This window comes from Varanus komodoensis, unplaced genomic scaffold (genome assembly GCF_004798865.1).
Source record: "Varanus komodoensis strain SLA01 unplaced genomic scaffold, ASM479886v1 scaffold8, whole genome shotgun sequence".
NCBI lineage: Eukaryota > Metazoa > Chordata > Lepidosauria > Squamata > Varanidae > Varanus > Varanus komodoensis.
In genome coordinates, this window is record NW_025336481.1 from 18,755,628 (window position 1) to 18,770,475 (window position 14,848).

Genomic DNA, 14,848 nt, shown 5'->3' on the forward strand with positions numbered 1-14,848 from the left:
TGTTAAACTGTTCTGCTTAATAAGCACATTCCTGCCACCAGAGGGCACACTAAGTTAATAGTTTGTGGATATTTCTCTGCTCTCTTGCTTTTTGTTTACTCAAGATCTTACTGCTTTTTATTTCTGGGTAATTATTAGGACTTCCCTCTCTAGGATATATTCTTGAGCTTACCTTATTGTTGTAGGAACTGTCAAGGTGGCTAAATATTGTGCAGATCTGATGATTTTCCCTCTCCATATTAAATTGAATTTCTGGACTGCATGTCAGAGGATGTTTCATTCCCAGTTAATTCAGTGTGATCTCAGTATTACATCATCTAGTTTACATTTCCATTTCATTCTAGAAAATCATGATCAAAGCATTCAGTAAACAAAAGCAATGAACAAAGCTTCTTAGGGTTACCATATCTTGGTTAGGACATTCTGTGATACCAGTGACTTGAGAGGGAGGGGCAACTGTGCACTGATGATTTTACTGACTCGCTTGAGTTTTCTGAACACTATTAAACTTGACTTTTCCCTTGAAAGGGGCACTGGATACCTGATTGTCTGCTCCTCAAGATCCCATGGTGCTGTTTGCTGATTATATCATCAGACAGCAAAAATTTTAGTTGATCTGTGCTGAGTCTCATTATAAGAAAAAAAAAGTGGGGATTTGGTGACAGAGTTGTATACCTGCTAACTTTTAGAATATGAATTCTGATTTTCTTAAAATAGTTTATACAAGTGAATGTGTGATTCTGCTAGTATGTTCAGGTGACCCCAGGAAGCTTTCAGCTACCCAGTCACTGCTGTACCTCAGGCATTGGCACTCTTGTCATTTAAATGGAATTGTTTCCTTACAGATGATCCAGCTGTTGGCTTGTGACCTGTTGCTATCTCTCCGGACCACTCTGTGGCAGAAGCAGATGAGCTCCAGCCAAGCCCTGGGAGAAACCTACCATGCATCTGCTTCAGAACTAACTGGATTCCAGCGTGACCTTGGCAGTCTGCGAAAACTGGCCCATAGCTTCAGACCTGCTTATCGAAAGGTGAACTGAGAGATTCTGAGAAAGGAAATGATGGCTTGCTTGCACCTGTTCCTTAATTTCCTGTATCCTGTGATAGGTCAAAGGAGGGAATGACCCAGGGCCATTTTGGAGTGAGCAACTTTGGGTGTCTCAGGGGCCAGTTTCTACCCCTGGAATGCCAAGAAGGCATGCTAGAGGGACTGTCTCTGTTTTGCTGTTCTGTTTTGTATTTACAAAACCTGTTCTGCATCCTAAACATGCACAGATACTTTTGTGTAGGTTTTTTTTTTTTAGTGTAGTTGGCCTTGTGAAAGTGTACTCACATGCAGGGGCCTAAAATGGGCAGCCTCACTTTGGCAAAAATAATCTACAGCTTTGCTTTCCCTTAGTAGCTGTCCTTTTGACAGCTGTCAGGGTGTCAAACTCAAACTCCTTTGCAGCCTCCCTGGGTCAGTCTCCTTAGTGGATGCTGCTGCACTTTGACTGTGGACACCTACCAGGTCATTGTTCAGGTGAGGTTGCTCATCTTGAACCCTTAAAAATCCACCTACAAGCAAACATACATATTTACATATATTTGGGGTACATATGGAAAAAGATGATAAAGCAGTGGCACCTTGTTCAATTTGTGGCTTGAAAATTTAGGAGGATCTGTCATTGGCTGTTAACTTGGAGATCATAAAAAAGTAGTCTCCAGAAAAAATAGGGGAAAGGAGAAAAATGCTGTGGCAAGTGAAAAAGAGTTTGCTATACCAGCAAGAAGAGGAGAAAAGGTGGATTTAGTTGCCCAGCCCATGCAATACCAGCTGGATGAATGGGGGGAATGACAAGAACACAGGTCACAGTGGCCTTGATTGTCGGTCTCCTACTGGGTTGTTTGTGAAACAAGCAAGCTACCCTGCATCACTTATTTGCAGGGTGGGTTGTTGTGGTGTGTGATCTGCCCGTTGTGGAAAGGGATGTTGCAACAGGGCGGCTACACACCGGGGGTTGCTCTTTCTTTGCTTACAGGTATTCCTGCATGAGGCCACTGTGCGCTTGATGGCAGGGGCCAGCCCCACCCGCACTCATCAGCTGCTGGAGCACAGTCTCCGGCGTCGGACTCCCCAGAGCACCAAGCAAGGTAAACCAGCTCTTGTGTCCTTTTGTTCTGGCCAGCTTTAGGAGCAGTTTTCTTGTAAATACTGAACTAAGCTACATTCTATTAATATATTCCTTTATTTTATTTCCTATAGTTACATCACATATAATCCACCTGTTTTTTACAGCAAAAGATGGACTTGCAATGTTTCTGAGAATTTCAGAGACATTTTGGAGACAAATTCATGGAGGAGGAGCTATCAGGAGCTAGTAGCCTTGCTGTTCATGTGCTGCCTCCTTTTCCAGAGGTAGCATGTCTGCATACACTAGTTCCTGAGGAGCTTGGGCAGGTGGAGGCCTCACATCCTTCCTGCTTTGGGGGATCCTTTGCGCAGCTTTTTGTATGTTCTTAGTGTGCAGGACTTCCATATTTACCTTACTATAGGGAGGTGGGTGAAGGCTGTAATATTTATTATTACTACACTGAATTTATGTCATGCCTTTTTTCCTCTTGTGAGGAACCCAAGGTGACTTACTATAGCTCCATTTTAGCCTCACAACAATAACTCTGTGAGGTAGTGTGGGTTGAGAGTATGTGGCTTACTGGTAAATGTTTTGGGAACCTAGCTAGTTTATTTTGTTGCAACAATAAAGTGTCCTTGTAAGAAATCCTGGAAGCTGGAATCATCATTTCCTTATGATCACAGAAACATTTCACCCCCAGCCAGGGTGAACAAACAAGGAGCTAACTGGGTGAATTTGGGCTAGTCACAGACTCAGCTGAACCTACCTCACAGGATTGTTGTGAGTGTAAGACTGAGAGGAGGAAGAGAATTATGTAAGCCACCTTGCTTTCCTTCAAAGGAAGAAAGGTGGGATAATAATAAGGTTCACAGTTCTGTTGACTTCTAGGAAATCTTAAGCATGAATGGCACACATGTTTCACTGCAAAGGGGCACGTTAGGTTGCTCTGTCTACTTTGGCAAAATTTCTGTGTTCTTAAACAGTAATAAATTCTCATATTAATTTTTTCAGCACTTTGTGAATCTCGTGCTGCAAAGAGGCTTCTTTCTTGGACATGGAGTTTTATTAAAAATATTATGGCAGCCTTCCAAGCCAAAGTCTTATTTAAGTAATGTATCTTCAGGGTACATCCTCAAGGTCCCTTTCAAGGTTGGGTTTGGTTTAGGCACTCAGATATTGAATTGTGTTGAAGTTCCAAGATGCGCTCCGGTTCAGAAAGGCCTTAACCCTACTGTGGTGACTTACAGTCCAAATGATGCCAGGGTCAATATCTTGGATGGGTGAAGCATGGGGTGGCCTGGCCTGCAAACTTAAGAGCCAGCTTTGGGAATCAGTGGCTGGGATCCCAAGTTCTGTGAATGCAAGTAAGCTCATGGATGGACATTTTCCACCCCCGTCCCCACACTAGTAGCTGCTGCCAACATCTCTCACCCTAGAAAACCTCTCCAGAGGTTAAGCGGTCCCTCCTGAAAAGGACCTGCTGCTTCCCATTGTCTACTATTCAGACATTACTTCTATGAATGTCCTCCTTTTTATGGATTGTACAAGCAAAACCAATGTGTTTAAAATGTTTAAAAAGCAATGATATAAAGAAGTTCACCAACTGATATTTAAGGCTGCTGATGTGAGAAAAACAAAGGCTTGTAATGGAGGGTGTGGGCCTTGCCCACCTGTGGAAGTGTCATATTTTTTACCAGGACAAGACTGCTAAGTCTGGGATGCTGGCCAGGTCTCAGCTTGGGGCATTCCAGCCTCCAGAATAAATTACTGCTTAATAGTTCAGAGAGGCTGCTTCTTGCACTCATTTATGTACTGCAGCATTATAAAGCAGTTGTTTGCTTCTGCCAACATAGTCTGTGTTTAACTGACTCCCACATTACACTTTTTGACTATGAACATTAATTGATCCACCTCCATGTGGCCTCTGTTGTGATGCCTCTTTTTTCATACCTAGGTGAGCTGGATGTTCTTCCTGGGCAGAGGGAACGAGCTACAGCGATTCTCTTAGCCTGCCGCCACCTCCCCCTCTCCTTCCTGTCATCCCCAGGCCAGCGCGCTGTCCTGCTGGCAGAAGCAGCCCGCACGCTGGAGAAAGTTGGGGACAAGCGTTCCTGCAATGACTGTCAGCAGATGATTGTGAAGCTGAGTGGTGGCACAGCCATTGCTGCATCCTAACCCTGGAGGTTGCAGCCTCACCCACCAATCAAACTGGATTCTTGCCCCCTTTCTATCCCTTCCTCCCGCTTTGAATGCTGTTCTAGCTTTGGAACCATGGAAGTGACATTATGCTGGACTTGGTGTAAATTGGCTTGGGTGGCTAGTGAGTTGCCTCAGCCAAGAAAGGACACTCACCTTGGATCAAGAGGGCAATTGTTTTCCCCAGTGGCAAAGTCTCTGCGATGCCTTGGAAAAGAGAAGCTCCTCTGAGGAGGGCTTGAATTCAGCAAGCTTTCTTTCCTTCCTCTTTCCAAAACAATCTAACAGGAACTTCTTTCAGGGAGGAGGAGTGTGAGGACCTGTCCTCTAAACTCCTTGCTTAGCAACTGTGGTGACTCTTAATCAATGGCTCATGAGCCATATACTTGGGGCAGCCCAAGGGAGGAATTGGCTGTGGTTCACCTCTTGGCCCTCGGGAGGCTGCATCTTTTTTCATGGAAGCCTTTCTATCGATTCTGCATTCTCTGAGAGTTTTGGGAAGTTAGACCAGCTCTTCTGAGGCGGTGCATTGCAGTTTGTATGCCATTTGGGGGTTTTCTAGTGATGATTTATGACTTTGCAAACTGTAGAGACAACAATGAGGTCTTTTTCTTCTGTTTTCTGTCTCCTGTCTTTCACTTCTCACTTTGTCTTTCCCTTCTATCAGCCTACAGTTATATTGCTGTTAAGCTAGATGTTGGGTCCTTAACTGTGACTTAGGGCATCTAGTTCAAAAATGCATTTAGATAGGTGAGGACTTTTTGCTTATTAGAAAAACAGCAGCAGCAGCAAAACAGGATTCTAATCTGGATTAGGAATGTGCGTGTGTACAGGAGTAGCCCTTTTCCCAAGACTGTTTTGCTGCCAGAAATCACCCTTGCCCCCCAAAATTGCTATTTCTTCTGTATATTTTTTAAAATACTGCATCAAACAGTAGCTTGTGTAGGGGTTCAGCAGGGCCTTGCAGTGGATTTCTGTGAAAAGAGAGTTGTGGCCACTGATGAATCACATAACTAAAACCATCAGCTGGTTTGACCCTAAAGAAGAAGCAAACTGAAAGCCCTTCTTCCTTGAATACGTGATTCCTGTGGTAGTTGTTTCCTTGTAAGTATGTGCAACATAGCACAGCATCCTAGGACATGCCTGCTTTACCAACCCAAGTTGTCATGGCTATATCCTGTTCTTTCTCTTGATTCTTTAAGAAAACTGACAAAGAAACTTTTTAAACAGTGTGCTTGTGTGTTACCTAGATAACCTTTGACCTTGGAGAAAGCAGCAAAATTGTAAGCTGGTTCTTCTTTATGGCAGAATAGGTTCTAGGAAGATACACTTTTATGCTGCATCGAATTCTGAGTCTCACAAAACTCTTTAGCCTTTCCCTGCTGCCAGTAGCACCTTTTTAAATTCTGGTTATTCTTATTTCATCTTTCCACACCTACAGAATTGCCTATTGAAAAATAATATATACAAACACACCAAATGTGAATTGGGGGGCACTGGGGAGTTTTGTGTGTAGGGGAGTGTCCTATGAGTATGACACAAATGTACCTTACATTGTTCCTCAAAGTAGTTCTGTCTTTGGTAATTCTTTATTAAACATGTGACCATACTTTACAGCAAAAGTAGGACTGTCTTTAAAGGAAAGAAAAAGTAATTTGCCTCCTAAACCTCTCATTAACAATTTTTTATTCAAATTACTCTGACCCAAGATACAAACCGGAAAGATTAGGTGGGTTCAAATCTTGCAGCTGTTACATAAGTGGAGGAATGTTATCCAAAGTCACATCAATAACAGGTGCCTCTCATATTAATGTCCAACTTTTATTTTATATCCACAGAAAGAACCAAAACCTGATTGTATAATAAAGCTTTGTGGAATTTCTATTTTGAAAGCCTTTTCTCAGTCTTCCTAAATGTTTTGGATCTAAGAAGGAGCAGTTTCATGGCAGCTTCAATTTCCCACTGGTAGATGCAAATGGATATTTTATTTATGTGTCCTTTTTCACTCTGGCCCCAAAAGTACACAGTGCATTTAACCTGTGGGCTTCTGGGAAGTTGCTTTGTTAGCATAGATTCATGAGTGGATCTATCTTGCATCATATAATAATACAGATCTGCTTGGCTGCTTTTCCTGAAACACTGATGGCCACTGTGGCCTGAATTTGTGGCTCAGATGCAATTCACACTTCTGACCCATAGGCATGTTGAACTGGGCAGGCTGAAATTTGAGTAGCATCCTGTTATTTCAGGGTTTTTCCCAATGATGGCTTCTGTAGTGATGGTAGCAACAGTAAGGGTAACAAACTACCTCAGTGAAAATGATACCTATTAGTGGGAGAGGATTCAATGAGATCATTGCTGGTTTAGCTCACAATTGCTGTGCCACATGCAGAACTTGCTGATCTGTTTGTAGTAGCAGCAGACAATTCAGGATTAACACAGGGCCAGGATATTCTATTAGGCAAATTGATTAAGCAAGCTTGACATTGGAAAATCCATCTGGAACTTTGCATAGCAAATGATCTCATGTGCTTAATTTACACTGTTTCTAGGTTAGTTTACCCTGAAGTGCATTCCCCATTGGTCTTAAGGACAGTGGGTATCTTGCAATTCCATGGATTTGTAGCCTTAAAAACCAGGGATGAGTGTTGTGGTCAAGAATGGGCATTGTACATAAGTAAGGGGGGCTAAGGGTGGGACTTCTCGCTTGTTGAAATAATGTAGATAAGATCTCCATAAGGAAACCATCCTTACCTTCCACATACTTATACTTACCTTCCACATACTTGCATTTTTATACACCTCATTTATTTATGGGTCTTTGTTCCCCCAATCTATCCCTCTATTATTTTTGTGTATATAATGTATCACTTTTGGGTTTTTTATATATGATGTGAAAAGTGTCTATCCCAGTAAAATTAGGCATAAGGATGCTTTGTGGTAAGAAGAGGCAGCTGGTAATGATGTGAGGGGATGATAATTTCTAATATATGTTCCAGTTGTGACCATCTCCTGGGGACCATTGTGTGACTTATATAAATAAAGACAAATTGTACTCATGGACTAATAGTCTTATTAACAAACCTTCCTTAAAATACGTTGAATTTAGGCAACATGATGAGTATCTAAATATTTCTCCCACAAAATGGTTTTGCACATCAATGGCATGATAATGCTAAAGCAACATCAGCATGCTCTGTGACGTGACGTTACCTCTTAACTCTGGAATAATATTTCCTCCAGCATGCACATTCCTTGATGTTATGCCAGAATTTATTCTGCATTTCTAGGGGAAGGATCAGTTCTGTTTTCCTATCCGTCTTGAAGGACTGGGAATAGAAAATCTGTACTGATCTATATGCCAGAGAGGTGATAAAAGAAAACTCATACAGATAGCACAGTGGCAAATAATAGGATGATTCTACAAACTTCACCTTTAACTTCTGGCTGTTCACCCCAGTTTGTAATTAGTCTGAAGTGAAAGTGTAAATACGGTAAGTGTTAAAAGATCTGAAGTAAAAGTGTCGTGGCACCTTAAAAATCCATGCATAAGCCTAAAGGTGGAGCATAGGCATTTATGAGAAACAACTATTAAATACATGACAAGAACTTAAATAGACATGCACACATGATACAAAAGTCTGAGTTTTAAAGGTGAAAATAATGTGTGCAGGTTTTGATAGGATGGTGGATATGAATGTTGTACAGCCAACATACTAAAGCTAGTATATAAAGAATGAACAATTTGTGGAACATGCATGCAATGCATAGCCAAACAAAATTCTTCCTGTTTGTGATATTTCTGTACCACTTATAATAATGTTACTAAGTGGTTCACATACATAGAACACACATTTTGGATATAATGAAGTTCAATATTTTAAGACATTGAGATACAGTATTTGAATAGCTTTATTTTTGAAGTGTCTGATTTCTTCCATGGATTTTCTAATTCCCTTCTGATGCCTTGTTTCAGCACAAGAATACTTTGTGTACTACTGGTGGACTTTCCTCCCACACTGTCCCACCTCTGTATCACTGGAGTGAAGGAAATTTGGCCCTGTCTGTGAATCCAATTTCCCATGTGCTGGGGGGGGGGGCATTGTACCAATCCCCCACATTGTATAAAAATAAAAGCAAGCTGGGAACCCTGTTGTGGGTTTAGATGGCTGGAGTCTGATGGGACAGTTCCTCGTTTCTCTTTGGCTTACCGTGTTCTGCTTCATTATTCTGTAGATTCATGGTAGTGTTCTATGTTTGAGATCAGTTTCCAGTTCTCTGGACATGGATAGTGGAATTCAGGACTGAATTCCCAGGCTCTGAAGCTGAGGGGAAGCTCTTTTCCCCTTGTAGCCAGTCTGCAATATGCTCAAGGAGGTGATACCCATCAGATACAGTTATAGGAATTCCTAGGAAAGATCACATCTCTGAATATTCACATACTGACAAAGGCACAACAGCATGAATAAAAGGTTTCATAGTTTCGTTTCTATTGACCAGCAGAGGGCAGGAGTAATTCAGCAAGTGGTAATTATGCTAGATTCAATTGAGCCCTATTTCTGTATTCTCAGAGCTCTTGGGTTCATAGTACCTCAGTTTGAATTAGCACATGCTAGTAACCTAAAAACTATTTCAACCAGGACATGGAATTTTCATACATGTTGCTCTTTTTGCAGAAATACTCCTTGCTATAATTCTTTTCATTTTCCTTCCTTGTCTTTCTATATTCCAGTACTTTGCTTCCTGTATTAGTCTCTGTCCATCCCTCCACCTTATGCATATGCATTTCTTTCTGTTGTAAAACTTAAGACTAAAGGCAACAACAGTAGGGCCAGAAAGGAGTATTCTGGGCATTCTGGGCTAAGGGACCATGATGCGGGCTTAGTGAGGGTGAGCTTTTAAAAACCAAGGAAGTGGAACTCAGTTGCAGGGTCTGCTTGCAGGCTTCCCACAGGCATCTGGTTGTCCCCAAACTGAACGCTGGTCTAATAGACCTTTGCTCTAACCCAGCATGGCTCTTACATTAGTAATCACTGTTAGAATGTGAAATGAGTTACCAATTAGACTAATTATGGGTTTAGTTAGGTTCACAACACACACAGGAACACAGAAATATATCTCCCCTGATCACCACAATCTAGGCCAGGATCTTGAATGCATTAGGTTTGATCCAGATTTATGTGTATGCAAATGGATGTGTGAAATCCTGCTCTCCAGGACAGCCCCCATCCCCTCCCAAAGATGGGGGAAAGTGAGGATCCCCCAAAACTAGGTGCAGGTAACTTGTTTGAGTAGAGCTGGATTCACAAGAGGTGTCTCCACCAAATTTTCACAGAGACACTTTTCCATTTGCACCATTCAGGCTCCTACAAACTTCTCTGTAGCATTTTCAGGGAACTGGTGGAGGGTGCAGATGGCAGGAAAACCAACTTCTGGCAAGGATTTCTGCTTCACCTCAGTTGGAATCCAGCCCACCGATTTCAGCTCTGTGATCTTGGTGGAAAACTGACTATAGGTGGGAAAACACTAAAAGGGTTGTAATTTTTATAGCAATTCATTCAATGCAACACACCCTTTAACAGATTGCTGCTACTGAAACAGCTCATTTTCTTTTCTCTCTTCATTCCAAGAAGTATAAAGCACACAGGGGAGTTAAAGACTCACCAGCTTGCAACTGTGTGGTAGCACTGGCTCAGCATGACATGAGCCCTTCCAAGCCAGAGACAGCTGCATTTCTGTGGTGGAAGAAGTCCTCACCCACCTGAATTTTCCATGGCAAGAATATGTGAGAAGGGCCACATTCCCATGGGAAAATGGTCAGAGCTACAAAATGCCAACACTGGGTAAGTCCAAAGCAAAAAACCCAGGAAGGGGCGCTGATTTTTCTCTCCCGTCCCTCTTCCCTTCTTTCATACGCACTCACACAGACTATTTGACCCCGCCACAGGGATCCCCAGTGCTGCTGGTCAGCCATAGCTCGGTGGCAGAGCACCCGCTTTGCATGCAAAGGGTCTCGGGTTTGTTCCTGGTGCCTCCAGGGAGGGCAGGGAAAACTCCTACCTTGCTCTTTGGAGGGCTGCTGCCACTCTGTGCCAACAGCTTGATGGACCACTGTTCTGACTGGGGTAAGCTAATGTTAGGCTCCTAAGAAGCAGTGTATAAGCACCAGTCTGGGCTGCAGCAGGATTCCTAGAGGTGGTGGATTAAAGACCCTGTGAGTCATTCTGCCACCTCACCTCTTTGCTCCCCACCATTCCTGCACATCCCACTCTAGAAACCAAATCTGGTTGGCTGAGGAACTCTTTGTTTGGAGGGCAGGTTACTGTCCTGCACATGAAGATCGATAGTCCTGTGGGATCTCCAGCTTAAGATGTGAGAATGAGGCCGTTGTGCTGGGGGCATTTGTGGTACTGCAGCTTTGTCTTCTGATGGAGCCAGTGGTTTGTGAAGGCAAAGTCCTCTCCCTGCTTCCCAGCAATGATGGCAGCTCTTGTGAATAATGAGGTGGAATCTAGGAACTTAGAATCGCCTGCAGGGCAACCTCTGCTGCCAACAGGTCTGGATGGGGCAGTGGGCAGGATAAATCTTTAGTGCTGTGCCAACGAAGAGACACCAGTGCAGCAGACTTGCCCTGGCAAGGTTTGGCAGCACGAAACGGAAAGGCATTCTAATCAGCAGTTTTGGGGAGGAGCCCTTGTTTTCCAGAGCCATCCTGTCACCACTCTCCTTGGTGCTCTTGGGCTTCTTGCAAGTTGTGTGCAAGAAGCTGTTCCCTCCCAAGTGTGGCCTTGTGGGGCCTTTTTGGCCGTTGCCCTGCCAGCAGGAGACAGTCCACTTTCAGGAAGTGTGTGTGTGTTACAGAGAGAGAGAGAGAGAGAGAGAGCGAGAGCGAGAGAGAGAGAGCGAGCGCTAGCAAGCCAGCCTTTCTCAATGTGCAGCCACCCAGACAAGATAGCCATTGAAGGAAGCTTTTCTCCATAATGCTAGAATGGAGGGAGATTGAGGTGCTTCTTCACACAGCCTGTAGGTAATTCATGGCATTTGCTGCAGTAAGATCTGATGCTCAGGTTATTGGAGATGGTGTGCCATGCTAGCCTTATGCTTGCTCTGTATTCGGAGATATTTGCCCTGGTAGCAGTCCCTGGGGAGCACACCTTGTGTCAGGTTTGGAGGCCTCCAGGCAAGGTGCCCTCCGCCCCCCTCCCCGGTAGCCCCACCCTGGGCAATCCTTCTTCCATGATCCAATCCCCTTGCATGCCTCCCGAGCAGCTGACCTCCTGCCCCACCACAGCCGAGCCAGGTGCTCCCGCTGTTTCATGAGCTTGTTGGGGCAGGGTAAGCAGCTGCTGGCAGGATCCGCTGCAGTGCTGGTGGGCTCAGCCTGTTCCCCTCGGCAGGGGTTCCTGAAAGGAAAAACATGGTGTTGGCCAGCAAACACAGAGAAATTTGACCAAAGGGGGGTGATGGGCAGCTCAGAGGCAGCTGCCCTCTCCATTTGGCCCCTAATCTTTGGTGGCTGCCTTCAGTAGCCCTGCTGGCCCCCAGCATTTGCCTAGCCATGATGGTGACCGTGATGTCATGCCTGCTTGGCAGCAGCAGTGGAATAGTGTTTTTGCCATGGTGCCCAACTTGGGACTTCCTACAGGCCTCTGGTTTGATCCCCATGGGAAACGGGATGCTGATTGGATGGGCCTTTCATCAAATCTTCAGAATGGGTGTTTCTGTTCATTTCTGCATGTATCTTTCTGCCATGAAAGGCCTGTTGGCCTAACTGTTTTTGGAAAGATTTAGAGATGGGGCCCACTTTGGAAATGGCTCCCAGACATCTGGTCTCCTGAATCAGAGGTAAAAGGTAAGTGCAAGAGGTCTAGGCCCTGAGATCGCAGCAGAATGCAGATGTTTCTTGCTTGTGGTTGGCTCGGAGGGGTAGATCCCTCCTTTGTTTCCAAGGATACTGTTGAGAAATCTAAGGGAAAATGCTATAGATTACAAAAGCAAAATATTTTGTTTGTGGGGTGGGGGATTAATTTGCTCAATGGGCATATTCCTTGCAAAGTGTTTATTATTATTATTGTTATTACATTTTTATACTGCCCATAGCCAAAGCTCTCTAGGCAGTTGACAAGAATAATCATAAAATCATACACTCAAGTCACCCATCCCACTTCTCCCCAGGCCTGACCTTGCTTAACTTCCAAGATTAGGCAGGATCAGGCACTTCAGGCTATATGGAAGCTATATAGGCTATATGGCTACATGGAAGTTTATGATGTCCTTGAGCAACCCAAGGTTGTCTCAACATCTTGCTTCAGTCTTAAACATGGACAGTGATAAGGAAAAGAACTACTTGTGTTGTTTTCCTGCTAAACTGGCTGCATCTGCTTACTTCCCAAGGCTAGAAATCTTTTTGAACTACAGGCCCCAAAGTCTCGCTCCACACGGAATCCATTAAGAGGCTGCTGACAACAATATTTAATATCAGTCAGGAAGTCTTCCATCTGCATGAGTTCCATTTGTCACAAGTCAGAACAAACTAGATGGGCTCCTCACACAAGCTGAGGAGTTCCAGCAGGAGTCCAGACGGGGACTCCTCCGGTGAGGAACATGCCTGCTAGCTCTGTCTGAAGAACACCGCAGAATTGCAGGCCCAGTAAACTTAGGACTTTTCTGTACAAGGCATCTAGGGTGCACTCATAATTCCCCACTCACAGTTGTTTATGAGTTCTTTAGACAATGTTGTGACCTTCCAGTTTTGTTTTTGTGACTGACCAGTACTTTCCACAAGTTTGTTTTAGAGATTGCAAATGGGTCACTTAATTACAAAAGTGAAAGCAAGTGTTTTTCTTTTAAATATTTGTGCTATATTGCTTTACAACAGTGCCACCTAAAGGTTGCGTAGGGGAAAAGCAGAAAAGGAAATGCTCCTCTTGTTTTTTGTGGGGAGGGTGATATCAATTATGAGATTAACAGAGTAGGTGGGGAAAGTGAATGCTGCGATAAATCCTTGCTTGGCATTTCTTTATGGGAGCAATACAGCTTGTGAGGTCAGGCATTCAGACATGGGGCTGAGCATGTGAGGGCAGCTTTCCCCAACCTGGTGCACTCCAGATGTGTTTGACTGCACCTGCTGTCGTTCTCAACCAGATTGAGGAAAGCTCTAGAGGAGTGTTTGCAGCACAGGGGCAAATACCCTTATTTCTACCTTAGAACAATTAAACCCTGCCTTCTGTGCTCACGACTTTGACATGAGGCTTCTAACCTTCCGCTTCACTGAGGCTTCTCCATCTAGATCTTTTGTGGCATTGAGATCAGCTCTTTCACACATGCTTCTTTTCCAGTTGCCTGTTACTGTTTTTCTATAAGATGCATTACACAACTACTCTGTGACACTGCTGTCAAGAGTCTGCATCATCTCCACCCATAGCTGAACAGAAGAGACCCTGGAGGCGGAAGATGTAGTGCGAAACACCCATAAACTACTGCAAGTGAGGAGTCACAAAGCACAATAAATGCCTCGTGGAGAAAGGCTCTTCCGAGTTGGCTGACAATTAGATGGAAGAAGAGTGAACATCCTTCATTCAGAGCAGCTGTCAGGGCAACCCCTGTCCTCCTGGCTTCCCCCATCACAGTACAGGGATAATATGGGCTTTCCCCACAGGGCTGTTTTAAGCATCATGTCTGTGAAGAGCTTTGTCCTTTAGAAACTGTAAATATTGATTCATGCATAATTGTGGGTGTCCTTCTCATATTTGGTGATGTGAATCCCACTATAATGTACCTGCAGAAAGAGCCACAAGAACAGACTGCAAACAAGCTGAAAATGTTGATTCAATGTGTTTATAGAGAGCAGAGAACTGCCCTATTAGTCTTCCTATTTTAGCTGCACCCTGGAACTCTCATGTTATGCCAAGCTCCCTTTGATCATTTTGGGCTGCCTGGTGGTCGATTATCTAAAGTTTTGTCAGGGCAAAATGAGTGAAAGTTCTACTATAATATGACTGCTAAAAGCCTGACACTGCAAGAACAGCTTTAGATTGAAGGTGGGATTCCTGATCTGTTCAGGGACTGGATTAAATGGTTCTGCCTCTGCAAATAAAAATAAATATAGTCTATCCTTACCACAGCTGAATTGAGAAGAGGTTCCTGCATAATAACTTTTCACACTTGCTCTCTCTCTCTCACACACACACCATGACAATCTAGAGCACTTTTATTATTTGATTAAGGACAACAAATTGCAAATAGAAATTACTCACTCCCTGGAGATGGGGTGGGTAACCTGCAGCCCTCAGCCTGATACCTCATGTTTGTCTGCAGGGACTCAGTCAGGCCTCTGGCAAGAGCCACACATCCCTCTCTTGGCAGCCTAGTGAGCAAGGGGAGAGAGAGAGAAGGAAGGCCGGGTTGCCCAAGTCACTGCAGGTGCCCAGCCCCTATTGATCTCCTTCAGGGGAATTCAGACCACCCCACAGAGGCCTTAGAAGCCCTGATGCATGGTGTGTGTGTGCACCCTATATGATTTTCCCTTCAGGCTCAGG

At 44.1% G+C, this 14,848-nt stretch overlaps 1 protein-coding gene across 1 annotated transcript in view; it reads left to right on the plus strand.

The window, feature by feature from the left end:
* SREBF2 (sterol regulatory element binding transcription factor 2) overlaps positions 1-7,371 on the plus strand; it is a 38,527-nt gene extending 31,156 nt beyond the window's left edge. Inside the window, exons 17-19 of the mRNA XM_044454970.1 lie at positions 846-1,031; positions 2,022-2,133; positions 4,069-7,371. Of these exons, the coding sequence (XP_044310905.1) occupies positions 846-1,031; positions 2,022-2,133; positions 4,069-4,289 (519 nt within the window). The 3' untranslated portion in view covers positions 4,290-7,371. The remainder of the gene's footprint in view (positions 1-845; positions 1,032-2,021; positions 2,134-4,068) is intronic.
* The last annotated feature ends 7,477 nt before the right edge of the window (positions 7,372-14,848 follow it).